Source organism: Myxine glutinosa, chromosome 6 (genome assembly GCF_964187855.1).
Source record: "Myxine glutinosa chromosome 6, kmMyxGlut1.1, whole genome shotgun sequence".
Lineage (NCBI taxonomy): Eukaryota > Metazoa > Chordata > Myxini > Myxiniformes > Myxinidae > Myxine > Myxine glutinosa.
The window spans coordinates 135,596,660-135,616,664 of record NC_136266.1 but is presented as its reverse complement, the minus strand read 5'-3'; the positions used below and the strand labels follow the sequence as shown (position 1 = coordinate 135,616,664).

The 20,005-nt window shown below is 36.6% G+C and overlaps 1 protein-coding gene across 1 annotated transcript in view; it reads left to right on the top strand.

Annotated features, from left to right (window-relative positions):
- Window positions 1-20,005, top strand: part of LOC137429266 (copine-4-like) — a 197,883-nt gene that overhangs the window by 71,608 nt on the left and 106,270 nt on the right. The window contains exons 9-10 of the mRNA XM_068119238.2: window positions 2,535-2,621; window positions 10,524-10,583. Coding sequence (XP_067975339.1) covers window positions 2,535-2,621; window positions 10,524-10,583 — 147 coding nt within the window. The remainder of the gene's footprint in view (window positions 1-2,534; window positions 2,622-10,523; window positions 10,584-20,005) is intronic.

The following is a 20,005-nucleotide window of genomic DNA, read 5'->3' as shown; positions in this document are numbered from 1 at the left end:
TGTTTCTTCCAGAATGGCCCTGTGCTTGAACTGGTTCAGGATTCCATTCAGAACAACCAGGTCAGTTTTGCCCCCTGCATGAAAAGCAGCCCAAACGGTCACCCCACCACCTCCAGCTTGGACTCTTGGCACTATACAATCTTCGTTGTCGGCTTCATGCACTTGTCTGTGCACTCGGACGCGGCCATATTGACGATAGACCAGAAATCTAGACTTGTCACTGAAGATCACGTGATTCCAGTGTCCTGGCTGCCATTGACGGTGCTCTCTGGCCAACTGCAATCGGCGGTGGCGGTGTTGTCTGGTCAGACGTGGCTTTCTCAGGGGACGCCTGGCACGATAGCCTGCTTGAACCAGTCGTTGGTTGACTAGCCTTCTGGATACAGGCACATTTGTCAGTTGCTGCCACTCAGCCCTAAGCCGATTAGCTGACTTGGTACGGCCATTACAGACTAACCGGTGCAGCTGGCGATCATCCCTCCTTGTGGTTCTGCGGGGACGTCCTGACCTCGGTATTGGAGTAAGGACACCCCTCTGAGCATTTCGTTTCAGGATCTTTGACACCTGACTTTGAGTGATGCCATACTGCCGAGCAATAGCACGCTGTTTCATGCCGGAATTTCGTAAAGCCACCACTAAATGACAAACAGCATTGTCGAGTTGACGGACCATTTCCAGGGGAAGCGGCAATAACTTTTGTAGACGTGCAGCAGTTGTTTTCCACTAATACAGAACGCAACAACCCTTATATACCCGATTGTGAAGCAAATCGTCAAATGTACCTGTCCATACATTTTGTCACGCCACCTGTGATATAATCCTGTTATTGACTTCTTGCTGCAACAGACAATCAGTGACATGGTTCTTTTAACAAAGAAATCACCGAAGCATAAAAGAAACTCACCAGATTGATATACTGAGTTCAGAAAGTAAACCCAAGTCAAGAAAAAAAAAAATTCCATATTAAATGCCAAGTCTGTATATATATATATATATATATATATATATATATATATATATATATATTGTTACTGATCGCGGTTTAGGATGTTGTTTGCCGAGCGAAGGCTCCGCGACCGAACAGTTGTTCCCCGACTCACCCGATTCACCCAGAACTTTGGCCGTATCGCACCGCAGCTGCCCAATCTGGAAAAGACTAAAACGACGAAATGCAAAGAGGAAAAGGAATAAGACGAGAAGACGGACAGAAGAGTAATTGGATTTATTATACACACAAGCAAAAAGAAAGCAGTCACGTTTATTTACAACACATAAGACGCAGGTGACACAGTGCAAATACTAGCTTATACAGACTTAATTAACCCAGGGACAGAACAAACGAAACAAACTCACGTACACAAGAAGGGTGGAAAGGCAGGAGGTGGATGGCTGGAGGGAGAGGAAGGTCCAAGGGGGTCCTGCAGCACGATCGGCACGTTTAGCAGCCGCCGTTCCTTCGCGGCCCTGCTCAAAACCGCCGTCCAGGCCCCAAGCGGCTGTTGGGTGTTGTTGCTGCTGTGGCCGCCACTTGCTTTGCCAGGACTCGTCTGACTCGTCTGGTCCAAACCCTCAACTCAACAACACTCTTGCACGTCTCCCTGTCCAACCACTCTTTCTCTCTTGGTCCAACCACTCTTTCTCTTTCTTGGTCCAACCACTCTTTCTCTTTCTTGGTCCACTCACTCCTCACCACCGACTCTCTCCTCGCCACCGACTCTTTCTTGGTCCAACCACTCTTTACCACCGACTCTTTCTTGGTCCAACCACTCTTTACCACCGACTCTTTCTCTCTCTTGGTCCACTCACTCCTCGCCACCGACTCCCCAACGCCACTTGCGCGCGCGCCTTTATAGCGCCTCCGGCGATCAAGCCGCCGGCCTTTAGGACACGCCCATCGGTGTGCTCACCTCGGCCCTGGTTGGTCACGCGACCCTCTGGCTCCGCCCTTGATGACGACGGGCGGCACGCCCCTCTTCCCCGACCCGAGCACATGTTCAATGGTGGTTTTGGAGGGGATGTAATTGGCAATCGAGGCTTGGCAATGACGAAAGGGGATGTGAAAGGAAATGGAGATTTTGGGGATGGGAATGAAAGGGGATCTATTCTCTTTCACTGGTGCAATGGAGTACTTCAATTAATGGGAGACACAGCCTTACCCTAAAACACAGAATAAGATATAACTATCGAACAGGGGTATTCTATTATTGGCTGACGTGTATGCTTGTGGACTAATTATGGGATGCCCCTTTCACCTTTACACAGCTCCGGAGGCAGGGGGCGCAGAATAAACAATAATAATAATTCACACAATCAAAAAAATATACAGTCCTCATATCCGCAACAATATATATATATATATATATATGTCCTTATTATACCTTTTTTGCTGTGTCTTGGACTATTGTGAGCACTGTACTGTATCTTGTTCATACAACATTTTAACCAGCCAAAATGTTGCAGTTACTGCTATCCATGTTCAAGGAGATGGAATCATTTTTGCTGTCATTCCCTTTCATTCATCCATCTATTTCTAGGTTCAGTGGGATTGCATTAATCCAAAGTACAAAGCAAAGAAGAAACGCTACAAGAATTCTGGAGTAGTTGTGTTGTCTCAGTGCAAGGTAACAAAGATTGTTCCTTTTGTTTCATTTGTTTTGTAACCAATATATACAGTGTCTTCAGAAAGTATTCACACACCCTGACTTTTTTTTACATTTTGTTGTGTTACAGCTTGAATTTAAAATGGATTAAATGGAGATTTTTTGTCATGATCTATACATAATGTCTAAGTGGAATTTTCTTAGAGAATTTTTTTTACAAATGAATTATAAATGAAACTCTGAAATGTCTTGAGTCAATAAGTATTCAACCCCTTTGCTATGAGACTCCAAATTGAGCTCAGGTGCATCCAATTATCTTTGATCAAATTCCCACAGTTGACAGGGCATTTCACAGCAGAAACTCTACCATGAAGTCCAAGGAACTGCTCGTAAAACTCCAAGACAGAAGTGTGAGGAGGCATAGATCTGGGGAAGGGTACTGATATGAAAAGGCGACATAAAGCCAGTTGTTGGCCTGATTCACATTACTGTCTGGTGGGTTGCGGTGCCTGTGGAGATGGGCGTATTGCATATGTAACCTGCTGTGAGAGTGGTAGACGGATACTCGATTCCATGACTCTATGAGAGCTAGGTAAGGATTTGCTGCTTCGTAGTAGTTGCTTCATTTAAAATGTATTGCAATGTATTCCTTGTGTCATGTAGACTAATGAATGTTATGCTTATGGTGTTATGTATTAGATGCACCAGGTCGATTGCATTAAAGCCTCCTGTCTTCCTTGAGAGGTTTTCTGGCTCCGTTTTTACAACAGGTACAAAACAGTTTCTCGAGTGTTGAAAGTTTCAGAGAGCACAGTGAGCTCTATCATTCAGAAATGGAAAGAATATGGAACTACACAGACTCTTCCTAGAGCTGGCCATCCAACCAAACTGAGCAATCCGGCAACAAGGACCTTGGTCAGTGTCTTGACCAAGAACCCAAATGAGCACTCTGACAGAACTAAAGAGTTTCTTGGCTGAGATGGGAGAATTTACCAGAAGGACAACAGTCTCTGCAGCATTTCACAAATCTTGGCTTTATGGGAGTGTGGCCAGATGGAAGCCACTCCTGAGAAAAAGGCACATGGCAGCACACCTAAAACTTGCAAAAAGGCACGTGAACGACATTGAGAGCATGAGGCAAAATATTCTGTGGTCTGATGAGATGAAAATTGAACACTTTGGCCTGAATGCAAAGTGCTACGTCTGCTGGAAACCGAGCACAGCTCATGACCCATTTAACACCATCCCTGCCATGAAGCATGGTGGTGGCAGAATCATGCTATGGGGATGCTTTTTAGCGGCAGGGACTGGGAGATTTGTAAGGAAAGAGGGAACAATGAATGGAGTCAAATACAGGCAAATCATTGAGGAGAACCTCATTCAGAGTGAAAAAGACCTTAGATTGTGGCGATGATTTTTATTTTTATTTTGTATACAAGATCGAGGTTCGGGTAAGAGCTAACATTAATAAAAACACAAAAAAACCGGACACACAAAACATAACCATACACAATAAAGGAAGTGGGAGACAAGACGAGGGGAGAGAGGGAAGCACACAAGTACAATAGCAGAGAACAGGGACATCGGGAGATCTGTGGGAGGGAGAGGGCTTGGGGGGAGGAGGCATGGGAAGAGGGGGGTGGGGGGTTGGGAGAGGTATAAAACACATGGACACTGCTAGGACTTCCAGGAAAGAAGTCGGTATTTCTAAAAAGTAGATCTGGGGTGAATTAACTGGTGTAGAAAAGATCAAGGTTTTGGATGGGGGAAGATAAGAGATGGTGGTGAACAGCTTTTTAAAGACCTGGAGGGAGGAGTGGGATTGAAGAGAGTGAGGGAGTCTGTTCCAGTCGGCAACTGGAGTCGGCGACTGAGCATTTTCCACAACGGAGGATGCTCAGTCGGTGACTGGCTTTGGAGGTCAGCTTGGAAATGTGGTTTTCCCAGGAAAGATCATGGCAGATAGTGAGACCCAAAAGCTTGAGTGACAGAACTTCTTGGAGAGGATTGTTCAGAAAGTAGATGGAAGGGTTGTCTAGTCGGTCTTTTCGGAGAGACATACAATAGTAAGAGTGTGAGATTTGTCAGGATTGAAAGACATGTTCCACTTGTTTGACCAGTTTGTGATATTGTCCAGGTCTGCAGAGAGTGAGGAGGCTGCTGCCTGCCGATCTGTGGGTTGAGATATGGAGCGGCAGAGAGTGGAGTCATCAGCAAAGAGATAGAGGTCATCATCAAAGAGATAGAGAAGCGCGCATCCCGCCGCTTCTACATTTTGTGCAAATTGAAGAGTAACGGTGTTTCAGACAGAGATCTTGTGTTCATCTACACAGTTTATATTCGCCCTTTGATGGAATTCTGTGCACCGGTTTGGAGTAGTGGCCTGGAAGTACAGCAGTCTGATCGCATAGAGAGAGTGCAGCGAAGAGCTCTTAGGATGATCGCGTACCCTGATCAACATCATTACGAGGAACTCCAAAGCAGCTTCGGCATTCCTTCCCTGGCTACGCGAAGAAATGATATACTCGCCAACTTCACGAAATCGATCCTGGCTTCCTTGCAACATCGTGATCTGCTTCCAGCTGAACAGCAAACCCTCTCTCGAACTGGATTCAGAAATTCTCACCACATACACATTCCTCAATCAAGAACTCAGCGATATAAACAATCTAGTGTCTCTGCTCTAGTGAAACTGTTAAACGTCCAGTTGAAACATGATTAATGTATTTTAATCTTCTAAATGATTTTTTTCTGTTTGTTTTGATTTTCTGCATTTCTTCAATAATTTCGAAAGATTTAAACTTTTATTACCAGCACGTGTAATTTAATACAAAGTAGATGTATTTATCCTGTATTATTGAAATCAAATGCATAATTTGGGAGCATGATTAATGTATTTTAACTTTTTAAATTCATTTATTTTGTTTTGTTTTGTTGATTTTCCGAATTTCTGTAATAATCTCGAATGATTTTAATTTTTATGAACAGCATGTGCTATTTGACACAAAGTAAATACATTTTTCCTGCATAATTGAAATAAGATGTATAATTTGAAATACTTAGATTAATTGATTGAATATTTAATTTTTGTAATGTTATATATTATACTATTTTTAAGTCAGTGTCGGCTATTTAACACAAATATTTAGATATTTTGAATGTAATTATTGACATTTGTATATTGACCGAAGCATTTCAACCTTTTAAATGGATTTCTTTTGTTTTTATTGATTCACCAATGCAAATAGGTAATTGATTTCTTTTTCTGTCTGTGTAATGTATTTGTTACTATGTGAAATTATTTATATTGTAAACTTGACATTATTAGTCCTTGGACTACAGTCATGTACTTTTTTTCTTTTTTTCTTTTATTCTAATAAAACCGAATTGATTGATTGATTGATTAATAGAGAGGATTTTCCAGAGAGTCGGAGAGATCATTGATGAAGACCAGAAAAAAACACAGGGCCCAGAACACTGCCTTGAGGAACTCCAGCCTGAACAGGAAGGGGAGATGAGAGAAATCTATTCAGGGCCACATGTTGACTATGACCAGAGAGGAAGTCCGCAAGCCATGTGTGGAGATTTCCATGGATACAATAGGAGGAGAGTTTGGTGAGCAGAGCGGGGTGCCAGACCGTATCGAAGGCACAAGATATGTCAAGGGAGACGGCTCTGATTTCCTGTTTGGCATTGAGGACCTCCATCCATTGTTGGGACAGCAGAACCAGCATGTCCAGAGTAGAGTGACCTGGTCTGAATCCAAATTGATGATCAGAGTTAAAGCCATTGGAGAAGAGGAAGGATTTGATATCCGAAGCAATGATGGATTCCATGACCTTGTTGATGATTGGGAGCAGGCTGATTGGTCTGTTGTTGCAAGAATCTGTTTTTGCACATTTTTTGTGTACAGTGGTAATGTTGGCTGATTTCCAAGATGCTGGCAGATGACCTTGAGCAAAAGAGAGGGTGAAGAGAACAGAGAGAGGGTGTGAAAGAGCGGCAGAGCAGGATTTTAGAACACGTGGGTCCGGCAGAGCCAATTCCGGGAGAGCAGGATTTTAGGAGATTTACGTTTCAACAGGACAATGACCCTAATGACAGGACAATGAAGCATACAGCCTAAGCAAAACTGAAATGGCTTCAGAACAAGAATGTGAATGTCCTTGTGTGATCCAGCCAAAGCCCAGAATTTGATCCCATTGAGAATATGTGGAAAGGCCTGAAAATTGCTGTTCACCGACGCTCCCCATCCAACTTGACAGAGCTTGATCAAGTCTGCAAATTAAAAATGGGAGAAACTCCCCAAATCCAGATGTGCAAAGCTGATACAAACATACCCAAGAAGACTCGAAGCTGCAATTGCTGCCATAGGCACTTCTACAATTTAGGGGGTTGAATACTTATGTGAATTAGTTATTTCTGTGTTTCATTTTAAATTATCCTGTAAAAAATTCTATAAACAAAATTCCATTTTGACATTATGAAATATTGTGTGTAGATCAGTGACCAAAAAAATCTCAATTTGATGCATTTTAAATTCAGGTGGTAACTTGAAGGGGTGTGAAAAAATTCAAGGGGTGTGAATACTTTCTGAAGGTACTGTATATTATTTGTGTAAACTATTAAATAAAAGTGTTATTTCACTGCTAAACATTAAAGATTCATTAATCTCTGTATCTCGACGGCTTCCTGGTGATGCTCCATGTTTGTTAATGTGTATAAGTCATGCTGGAGCAATCACAACAACACAGACATATATCTAATGATATAGAAAAAAGTGTTTTAAAATAATGATTATTCTAACAAAATAAGCTGAGTCTTTGTGTGTGTGTGTGTGTGTGTGTGTGTGTGTGTGTGTGTGTGTGTGTGTGTGTGTGTGTGTATGTGTGTGTGTGTGTGTGTATCTCTTTTGTCTGCATTTTTGTGTGTTTGTGTGTCTCTTTCTCTGTATGTATGTATGTGTGTGTGTGGTGTGTTTGTGTGTGTGCATTTGTGTGTATCTACGCGTGTGTGTGTGTGTGTGTGTGTGTGTGTGTGTGTGTGTGTTTGTGTATCTCTTTTGTCTGCATTTTTGTGTGTCTCTGTGTGTATGTGTGTACGTGTGTGTGTGTGGTGTGTTTGTGTGTGTGTGTGCATTTGTGTGCATCTACGCCTGTGTGTTTGTGTGTTTATTTTCACTTTGCACAGAAGCATATTATAGGAAATTCTAAAGATGTTTATCCTCCAAGCATGATGGCTTCAGTTGCTTTCGGCCTCTTGTATAACTGATGAGTTCACAGATACGCCGTGAGGGGATGCACAATATGAAATTGGACTTTGCTATTTCAGCTTTGTTCCAACTGTGTGGTTTTTGAAACTCGATCTGTACTAGCAGCTATCTTATTGCTGGATAATTGGTGGAATTAGTTTCGTTTTTGGATTAAAATGTTGTTGCAGATATCCTTTCCATGAAAAAGAAAGCGATTAAAGAAAATTTGAGCATCATAAGGATAAATTGAAAGGTAGACATGGGCAATAGTTAAAAACATGAATCATCTACTACTACTACTACTACTAATACAACTACTACTACTAATACAACTACTACTACTAATACAACTACTACTACTACTACTAATACTACTACTACTACTACTACTATTACTACTACCACTACTACTACTACTACTACTACTACTACTACTACTACTACTACTACTACTACTAATACAACTACTACTACTAATACAACTACTACTACTACTACTACTACTACTACTACTACTACTACTACTACTACTACCACTACTACTACTACTACTACTACTAATACAATTACTACTACTAATACAACTACTAATACTACTACTAATACTACTACTACTACTACTACTACTACTACTACTACTACTACTACTACTACTACTTATTTTAAGGCCATAATTGGTCCCACGATGTGGGTTCGGCCACAAACGTTTTTGGCCGAAGACTTTCACGAACCTGCTGACCAGGCCTGACATTTGATTGGAAGTGGCAGCAATTTCTAATTTGTTGAGGGTCCCGGCAATAACTCGCCTACCCTTTGCAAAAGACACTGTGGGATACATAGTACATACGTCGTTCTAATGAATGGTGTACACATTGATGAATCGACATGCAATGCATGCGGAACCCCAGGATGACAGTTTATAGCTGGGTCAGGATTCCAACGTGCGTGTGTGTGTACCTCTTAGCTATCCTGACAGCTCTAAAACAAGAATTTTAATTATTGGAAGGACAAAACGATTTGAACTGAAAACTGTCTCAATATTATCTCTAAAATTCCAAACAAGTTTGAGTAAGTTTTAATAAAGAAAATTTTTCCACAAAAAATTACAGAAAAAATCTTTATTTACTGTAGTTAATTCAAACTTTAGATTTTAACAATGCTTACCACGTTTTATGTGCGAACAGCTTTATATTTGGAGTCTTCTGTGCTTGTGCAGATTTATTAACCCGTTCCCTGCACAGCAGGTTGTTTTGTAAACGGGGTTTTGCAATCACTTCTGTGTGTCTGTTGGTGTGTGTGTGTCTGTTGGTGTGTGTGTGTCTGTCCGGGCCATAACGTTTTTACCATTTGAGCTAATGTCATCAAATTTTCAGTAAAGCCTTATTATGATAATACGGAGAAGGCAAATTAATAGTTTTATCAAAAGGTCAAAGGTCAGTGTCACATAAAATAATCAATTTTCATCTAATTGATAAAAAATAAAAATATATAACCACCTTTAGAGGCCATTTTTCCCCGCAAAGCGGGGGTTGGCCTTTTTCGGGAACCGTGGTTGTTGTTGTTTTTTGGTCCACTTTTTGAAGCAATGTTTTACGGCCGGATGCCCTTCCTGACGCCAACGCTTTTTGCCGCCTTTAACGACAAACAGGGAATTACCAGTGAACTGGTACTCAATTAGCCGACCTCGGAAGGATGACAGGCTGAGTCAACCCCCCTGGCGTTAATTCAGCGATCGACCGGGATTCGAACCCAGGATCCTCGGATCCTAAGCCGGCACCCTAGCCGCTAGCCCAACACCAGGTTTCATCTAATTGATCTGAAATGTAAATGTGCCATTTAAGTATTGTCAACAAAGCTTCATTATGAGAATATGGAGAAGGCAAATTAATAGTTTTGTCAAAAGGTCAAAGGTCAGTGTCACATAAAATCATCAATTTTCATCTAATTGACCTGAAGTTTCAATTTGCCATTTGCGTTTTATTATCAAACTTTCAACAAAGCTTTATTATGATAATATGAAAAGGCAAATTAATAATTTTGTCAAAAGGTCAAAGGTCAGCGTCTCATAAAATCGTCAATTTTCATCCGATTGACCTGATTTTTTTGATTTTTTTTGCATATTCCATCACCGAATTGGTTCACCAATCAAAACCTAGAAGCTGATTGTTTTTTAGATCAAAAAGTCAAAGGTCAAGGTTGCATAAAATCTCCAATTTTTCACCAGATTGACCTGAAAATTAAAGAATTTGCATATTGGGTCACTGAATTGATTCACAAATTAAAAGCTAGAAGCTGATTAATTTTTTTTAGATCTAAAGCTCAAAGGTCAAGGCTGCATAAAATTATTAATTTTCATTTTGTATTTTTTTAAACTGTTTTCGTTATTTTGAGCATTCTGAAGAAGAAGAATACTTCTGAATACAAACGGATGCTTTGCATTTTCAGATGCTTTCTAGTTTGAATTGTAATTTGATGAAAATGTTTGTGAAATTTTCAATAGAGTGAAAACACCACTGAAGTCCTGTTATCTTTCCTCATGAGTATAAGTAACTCTTGATGACTTAATGATGCATGTGAGGTGATACTGCTTTAACACTGATGAAGGGCGACAGACAATACCCCCATGCTAACTGCCCCACGTCATACCTTCCTCTCTTGCATGTCTCACATAGATAATCAAGATCTACTCTTTTCTGGAGTACATCATGGGCGGATGTCAGATTCAGTTCACGGTGAGAAATTACACCAACACTACATACTACCGATTAGCACGGTGCACTGCACACCCCACCATCCTTCACGAATCATGACTTCTTAGTACTGGAGTTTTTCATACCTATGGAGGGACTCAAGTGCTGCAATCTACCGCAGTGCTTGCCCATGCTCATGGGAGTTCCAATGTCTTGTCTTGGAGAAAATTAATGGGGGTGATTTGGGGAGGGGGGCATGGAGGCAACTAGAACTTGGCAGTTGAAATTGAGAGAGAAAGGTGGGATAGATGGAAGCAGCGACAGGAAGGATGTGGGTTATCCCAGAAGCGCTAATTTCCCGAGGGAAAGCCTGTAATTGACGTGCTCGGCTTTCATTATCAACTCGAGAGGTTAGCCTCAACATTATAACGGTTGGTTTCGCTGGAGTGCACACTGCAGGGTATAGGATGGGAATTTACAGCAATTGGAAGAGTAAGGGGGAGTAAGGGGTAGGGGAAAGGTTTACGTATTAAAAGGAAGCTAAAGAGCTGGGAAAGGCCGAGCCTATGGCAAACACATGCTCAAAACCCCATTTGATCTCCAGCAGTGTGGGCTTTCTTCTTTTTACTTGTGCAATGCAGTTGTTGACAACTCGAGATGTGAAAAAAGACCTGGGATACAAAGCCAAAACAATTATACGGAATCGACCAAAGTAATACAGCCCGACCAGTGACGAGCAGGAGTATGCCAAGTCCTGCTTTGTTTGGTGCTTATAATACAAAACTTGATATAAAATCGGCCGCAAATGATAAATATGAGATTTGATATAAAATCGGCCGCTGATGATAAATATGGCATTTGATGTAAAATCGGCCGCTGATGATAAATATGAGATTTGATATAAAATCAGCCTCTGATGATCAATATGAGATTTGATATAAAATCGGCCGCTGATGATAAATATGAAATTTGATATAAAATCGGCAGCTGATGATAAATATGAGATTTGATTTTAAAAAAATCGGCCACTGATAATAAATATGAGATTTGATACAAAATCAGCCTCTGATGATAAATATGAGATTTGATTTAAAAAATCGGCCGCTGATAATAAATATGACATTTGATATAAAATTGGCCGCTGATGATAAATATGAGATTTCACAAAAAAAATCGGCCGCTGATGATAAATATGAAATTTCATATAAAATCAGCTTCTGATGATAAATGTGAGATTTGATTTTAAAAAATCGGCCACTGATGATAAATATGAGATTTGATATAAAATCAGCCTCTGATGATAAATATGAGATTTGATTAAAAAAAATCGGCCGCTGATAATAAATATGAGATGTGATATAAAATCAGCCTCTGATGATAAATATGAGATTTGATTTTAAAAAATCGGCCACTGATGATAAATATGAGATTTGATATAAAATCAGCCTCTGATGATAAATAATAGATTTGACTTAAAAAAAATCGGCCACTGATGATAAATATGACATTTGATTTAAAAAATCGGCCGCTGATAATAAATATGACATTTGATATAAAATTGGCCGCTGATGATAAATATGAGATTTGATTTTAAAAAATCGGCCACTGATGAGAAATATGAAATTTGATATAAAATTGGCCGCTGATGATAATTACGAAATTTGATATAAAATCGGCAGCTGATGATAAATATGAAATTTGATATAAAATTGGCCGCGGATGATAATTACGAAATTTTGATATAAAATCGGCAGCTGATGATAAAAATGAAATTTGATATGAAATTGGCCGATGATGATAAATATGAAATTTGATATAAAATCAGCCTCTGATGATAAATAAATGTGAGATTTGATTTAAAAAATCGGCCACTGATGATAAATATGAGATTTAATATAAAATCAGCCTCTGATGATAAATATGAAATTTGATATAAAATCGGCTGCTGATGATAAATATGAGATTTGATTTAAAAAATCGGCCGCTGATAATGAATATGACATTGGATATAAAATTGGCCGCTAATGATGAATATGAGATTTGTTAAAAAAAGATCGGCCGCTGATGATAAATATGAAATTTGATATAAAATTGGCCGCTGATGATAAATATGAAATTTGATATAAAATCGGCAGCTGATGATAGTAGGGAATAAATGTTGTTCCTGGACCACCCCTCATTTCTCCATTCACTTACATGTTAATTTTCCTCTCACCCTCATTTCCCCTTAAGACCTCTATTTCTACCACCCTGATCTTTACGAACCTTTTGGCCTTTTGACATACAAGCTATAGCACCTACTCTTATCCTCAATGTTGTTCATTAGACCACTCAAACAATGATCCTCCGAATATTTGCTCCCTCTCATTACTGCTACCCCTATGATCCTTCTAGCCTTATGAACCTATGATCCTTCTTCTACTATTGACACTGAGCCTTATACATATCATCTGGCAGATCATCTTTGGCCCACTCAAACATCGATCCTACAAATATTTGTTTATGTGTAGGAAATAATTTAATTCTCTTACCACTCCCTTCACCATCTAATATATTAACAAAAAAGATGTTTGAGTTTGGTTCTTTATCAAGATATTTTAACTGAGCTAAGATAAAATGGTAAACCTCCCTCAATGTTCTTGTTTGAGCACCTCCAGTGCCACATACCATTTTAAAATTAAAGCATATATTTTCCTGACAACCATCAAAGTTTTCCATCCACTCAAAAATATTTCCATCTTTTTTACCCAACTCACCGGTATTTAAATTAATTCTCTTTGTGAACTTTTTTACCAGTTGCCTTTTCAATTATACCTATTTGATATTTTTCACATTCGTTATGTTTACCATTTATATACCAAGGTTGATTACACCTCCACTCTTTAGTTTGGTTGATACTTGGTTCTAACATTTATATATTCATAAAAAAGGTGGCGGTAGCCCCTTAAAATCCCTAACCCCATTATCCTATCACTTATATCTTATCACTTATATATATCTTATCACTTATATATCTTATCACTTATATCTTATCACTTATATATCTTATCACATATATCTTATCACTTATATACTTATATAACCATAAGGGAGACTATCAATTCCATTTTGTAAAATAAACCTCTTATCATCAAAAGCCCCCAATGCTTTCTTATTCACCTCTTCTGAATATAATTGATGTTTATAACTTCTTATTCCATTAATCTTTCTAAACTCTTCTTTCTTTGTTGTTAAACAGTTATAATAATCCTTAAAGTTTATTGTTTCTTTAATAACATTTTTCTTTACACCTTTTAACTTCTTATCAGTCTTTTCAACGTTATTCACAATGTATTTATAAGCATAGGCCTTTGACCTCAATCCCACAAATTCACTCATAACATATCCTCCTAATTCATCCTTGAACTTTCCAATCACCTTTTTATTTTTAGAAGAGAACAACTCACTCTCTGGACTGTAATTACTAGTATCATACATATTAATGTCCTTTTTCATGTCTGAATAAACATCATCAGTATTAATTTTCAAAATAAAACTATCTGTATCCATATAAAGTAGATTAACATCATTTTGATATTTCTTCCTCAAGTTATTGTAAAAGTAATCATACATCAAGGACTTTGATAAATCAAGTATTGAGGTACCAATGTAAATAGGTTTGTCCATCTCAACGCTTTCTCTCATCAAATGTATCGCACAAAAGTCTTCCGTAAAAACTTCTACTCTCGAGAAGCTTGGTCTGTTGATCAATTTTGATGCTTGTTTCCATGATGTTGACAGACGAATGTTTTGCCTCTTTCTAACATTCTCCATCGTTTTTCCAAATACAGCGTTATTCATCAACTTATAAAAGTCTTTCTCAAAATCATTCTTTGATTCAATCCTGCATTGTGTGTTAAAATCAATGTACTCTTTCAACCAATGACTCTGATTAAACTTGAGAATCCTATGTATCTTTTCAACACCGAGACCCTTTGAAAGACATCGTCTCAAATTTCTTTGATGGAGCACATAATTTTTCTTGTTGTATAGTGTTGTTAGAAGCTTCTCTGATGCTTTACCCTTCACATTAAATGATTGTTGATAATCACTTAACCACTCCTTCTTTGGACTTTCCTTTTCACAAGCAAATGGGAGATCTTTGTGTAGTTTATGGAATTCCTCTGGATATTTCAAATCAACCTCAAAATAATATCCCTTCTTTGTTTCATCCAATTCTTTTTGTGTTGATATACAGAGATTTTGTAGAACTTTCTTATGATATTTCTCTTTAACCCATTTCAAACCACCATAAGGAAGTGCTTGAGACATTGCCCACCAAAACAAATTATTCGCATCATAATACATCAAGTAGGAGCTCTCTACCGATGGATCATAATTTGGAATGTACTTGTTATTTGCTTTAGCATATCTCTTTGAACAGACTTGTGAAATTCCTCCTCTCTTTGCCTTCTCAATCATCAAGAGCATATCAACATCTGTTATAAGATCCAACTCTTGCTTAGTCATCTTTAACATAGCACTCCAAGCCAATCCAGGAGCAGTGTAATAGTGAGCAGGATCCAATCCATATCCAGAATGACAGATTGTTCTGAAAGCCTCAAACACAACAGCCAACAAAAGCACATCAGTTTTGAGATACAAATCGTGATACTCACCAAGATTCTTGATGTTATATTTTTCCCAAACATTTTATGCGTGTACATAATCTTTATCAGATATATGACTATTATTTAATTTATTATAGAAATTTTCTTTTGAAGGAAGTTGTGTTTCATTGAATCTCTTAAATGAGCCCATATAGTCATAGGGATAAATTCCCTTTTGTGTTAGTAAATCTTTGTCTGAAAAATACTCTGAAAGACATGGAAACTCTTTTAGATTTTGAACCAAGTTAGCCAATGGACTTGCCATGAATTTAAATGTATCAAGAAATCTGATCTGAGTTATAGGAGATGTATGAATTGTTTTTGTGAATGAAATGTATTTCTGATCCGTGTTAGGAATTGCTGAAATGTGTCCAGATGTCTTTGAGAGTTCCTTGATAAATAGATGCGTATCATAATTAGCGTTGTTATGAAGAAAGACAGGAATGAAAGAGGGGAGTTTATAATTAATATTACAACTTTGATGAGCCGGACCTCTATATTTACCAGTGAGATGACAATGATCTCTAACCTTTGGGCCTTCACCAATTTTCTCCTCACAAATATGACAGACATTGTTTTTTCTAAATTCCCTTTTCTCTTCACTCGTCAAGGACATTGGTTTATTGGTTTCTCTCATTATCTTGGTTAATCGAACACAGTCATTTTCTAGTCGTTTCACAAACTCCTCTGGGGGTATTTGAGCCTCTAAACTCCTCTAACTTGTTATATTCATCACCAACGGATGATTTGATATAATAACAAAAACCACAAGGAGTATGTTTTTAATATTTATTTGTGTATGATTCTTTTGGATCTGGAGAAGCAGGATCAATTTTTTCTACAATACTTTCAAAATCAGCATATATAACAAATGGATGTTTTATTGTTTTCTTTTCATCTTTGAATGTGATATTTGAGCCTTCTTTAGGCATATTGATTAACGTTGATTTATGATCACCACAATAATTTGAATGTTTATCTAATCTTTCCTGTGTATGGAAGAAGTTAAGACAACGCATACAAATATATATTTTATTTGTTCTTTTACATACTTGTGGTTTTATTAATTTTGTAATATATTTGATGTATGTATAATGTGAATTTTCCTCTGAATTAAAATATAGAAGATTAATATGAGTTTGATTATAATTTTCAGAAAGCTTTAAAATCTGAATGTTGTTTGTTTCTGTTAGACCATAAACATTAACTGATAAATAATTATTCATCTTTTCAAATTTAGGAATATCATTTAATGTCATTGGAAAATTTATATCTTTTGTATTCAACGTATTCTCATATTTTTTATAATGAGATACTCTTTCAACATGACTATCTTGTGGATGTAGATGTGCTAGAATAGACCAGAGAAAACATTTATTGTCTTTATTTTTTGATATTGATAACTGCTTTTCTATTTTTGATAACACTAGGTAAATCAATGTAAGAAGAAGCGTTTAGACTTAGAGGATCTGATTTAAGGATATGAATTTCAATAAATAGTATCCCATCTATATTGAATCCACTTCAAGTAATTGTGTGCTCAACTTCTTGCTCTTGAATGATCAGATGATCATAAGTAGGTCCAAATTGATCATAGGATGAAATAAAGTGTGTTTTAGTTCTCATGTAAGCATCATCAGTGTATTAATCACCAGTGAATGGATCATCTTTTGAGATTAACATTTTAACACCCAAGTAAAACTTGATTGAATTCAATTCTAGAAGAGTCTTTTAAATGAAGGCTTTCATTGATGGCTCAATAATCTCTACAGCTTCAAGTATTGACTTTGGACCAGGAGGATTAAAGTTAAAGATTCAAATCCTGATATGTCTTTTGAAAGCACCATCAGTATTTTTAATAGTAAACAATTTTGACAAGTGTTTGTTTGTTTTAAGATGGGGTTTGAACCCCTTCTTTAGGATATCTCTATTACAGAGACTACAATGTTTTTTGTTCTTAGGAAGTGGTGATAATTGATTTAGAATGTTGTAAGTGTGTTTAACTGTGAGTATGTGTTTTCTATAATGTTTTACTTCCTTTTCGCAAATATCACAATAGACCATATTTATAGGGTAAGAAAACAGAGTGTTTTATATATATCACTGTGCTTAAACTAAAACACCTTTTCGAGCTTTTTCGGCTCGTTTTATATATATAACTTTACTTAAACTAAAACGCCTTTTTGGCTTGTTTTATATATATAACTTTACTTAAACTAAAACACCTTTACATCTCCCAATCCATATCAGAACCAGGTTCATATTCAGAATCAATCTCACAATCAGAGACATCTGAGTCATCAATAAAACTACTATCATAACTATCATATTGACTCTCTGAATCAAAACTATCTACTGAACCTAGGCTCTCTGTATCACAGAGGCTCTCAGTATATGAGGAAACTTCTGAGCAGGAACTATCACTCATTTAATTAGCAGGAAAAATATTCCCATCTATACCAATATACTTTCTTTCATTAACGGATTCAATCTCTACATTTTTAATATCAAAAGTTATCTTTAAATAATCTCTAACGATCATAGAACGAAATGACATTTCACCAGAAATATTAACATCATTCATTTTACTTAGATCTATACCCTTTGGATTATTAAAGTAAACACAAATTTCTCCACGAGTATTGTTGATGGTCTTATCATTTTTTTTCAAAGTATCGCGATCGATCACTTTTTCAAGCTTTGAATAAATTGCCAGGAGTAGAGGAGAAACTTTTGTTAGATTTACTTTAATGGATGTCTTTCCAGGTATAGTTAGAGCTCTTCCTTTAAATGAAATAGAGGGGCTCATGTTCTTTTCCATAACTGGTTTTACCCAAAAATTTCTATATTTATCTTTGTTCAATTTAACATCTTTGACATATTTTTCTATATCTTCCACCGAAGTAGAGATTGATTGAAGCTTGTCTTTTGTGCTTTGAAACATTGTATTTATTAACTAATAAACTTGCGTTTAGTTTAAGTAAAAATTTACTGTTTAAATATGATAAATTCTGAAGGAGATTTAGAATTTCCAGACTCTCCATATGATAATTTAGAAATCTGTCGCCGTTGTGGTAGAATAGGGCTTAATAATGAGGGTTCATATAAACAATGTATTTTCTGTGATTTAATTTTAATTAATGATAATTAAAAAAATTAATATATATATAACTCTTTTAAATTAGAACCAAAAATGAATTACTTTACAAGATTAATAAGAGAGATGAATGTTAAGTATTGTGATGATAATACACCATTTCTTTCAAGGGAAGAGACTATTTGTATTGAGGAAATGTATAAGGGTTTAATGATATTTATTATTCAAAATAATTTTAATGGAAATGTTAATACAAGATACTATATAAATAAAATAATGAATTATTTTGAAATTAAACCCGAACTCAGGATAAAATATAGAGTTTCTAAAATAGCTCAAAAAAAGTTAGATGACTTGTTTTCCAAATATATAAATGAATGATTTTTTACCCGTTTGGGAAAACAAGATAAAATTTTACAACCATAAAAATCTTCCAAATTCATTAAGATGTCTAATAGTCGGTTCAAGCGGATGTGGAAAAACCTGTTTGCTTTTAAAGATGCTCCTTACCCCCAAGTTTTTAGATTATGATAATTTAATAATTTTTACGGAGTCAAGTTTTCAACCCGAGTATCAACTACTCTCACATGGTTTTAATGCGGGTCTTAAAAAGGAAGACATTATCGGTTTATTTATACTTTAAAACAAACTAAATGATTATAATATTGAAGATATAATACAATTATTTTGTGATACACAGAAATCAAAACCGAAACCAAAACCCATAACTTGTATTCTCAGTGATAATACGGATGATATACCTTCACCCCAAGATTTAGATAAATAAAAAAATAACCTCGTTATCTTTGATGATTGTGTTAATGAGAGAAACCAAACAGTAATGGATAGCAACTATACAAGAGGAAGACATTCTTCTTGTAATTGTATTTATCTTAGTCAGTCATATTTTCAACTCCCTCGGCGCTGAATAAGAAACAATGCTAATACTTTTATTTTATTTAAGTTGAATTCAATAGATACAAATAATTTTTGGAGAGATAATTGTTCTACATTATGTAGTAAGAAGGAATTTGAAAATTATATGAAACACACGATTGGAAAATATAAATATATTGTTGTGAAACAAGATGAGATACTAACTGATATTTTACACACATAAATGACAACTATTATTATTAATCTTGTGGGTAAATCTGCTTCAGGAAAGAACTTTCATAAATCTAAACTCTTGAATAGTAAAAATGAAAAGATTGTAAGTTTTTTTTAAATACACCCTATGATTCGTTTTGTAGGTACTACAACCAGAGCAATGCGATCAGGAGAAGTAGAAGGGAAAGATTATTACTACATTTCAATGGAGGAACATATGCGATTGAGGAACGAAGGTCAAATATTTGAGGAGGTCTCTCTTGGTTCTACAAAATATTCACATTGTAAGAGTGAGTTAAATAAAGTAAAATCTAACGGTCTTGGGATTTTAGAAACTAATGCTGAAGGAATGAGACAAATTATTAAACATTTGCGTGGTGATGGAGTTAAGATTTTATCATTCGGTTTTGATATTGATGGGGAGACTCAACGCAAATGTATGAAAAGCAGAGATACAAGTATTAGTGAAGAAGAAATAACAACTCGTATTAATACCAATAAAGAATTTGATGAAATATTTAAAGAAAAGGATTTATTTCAACACATTTACTATAATGACGAAGAAAAGGAAAATTTTCCCATTGACCTTTACAATTCATTAAATGATA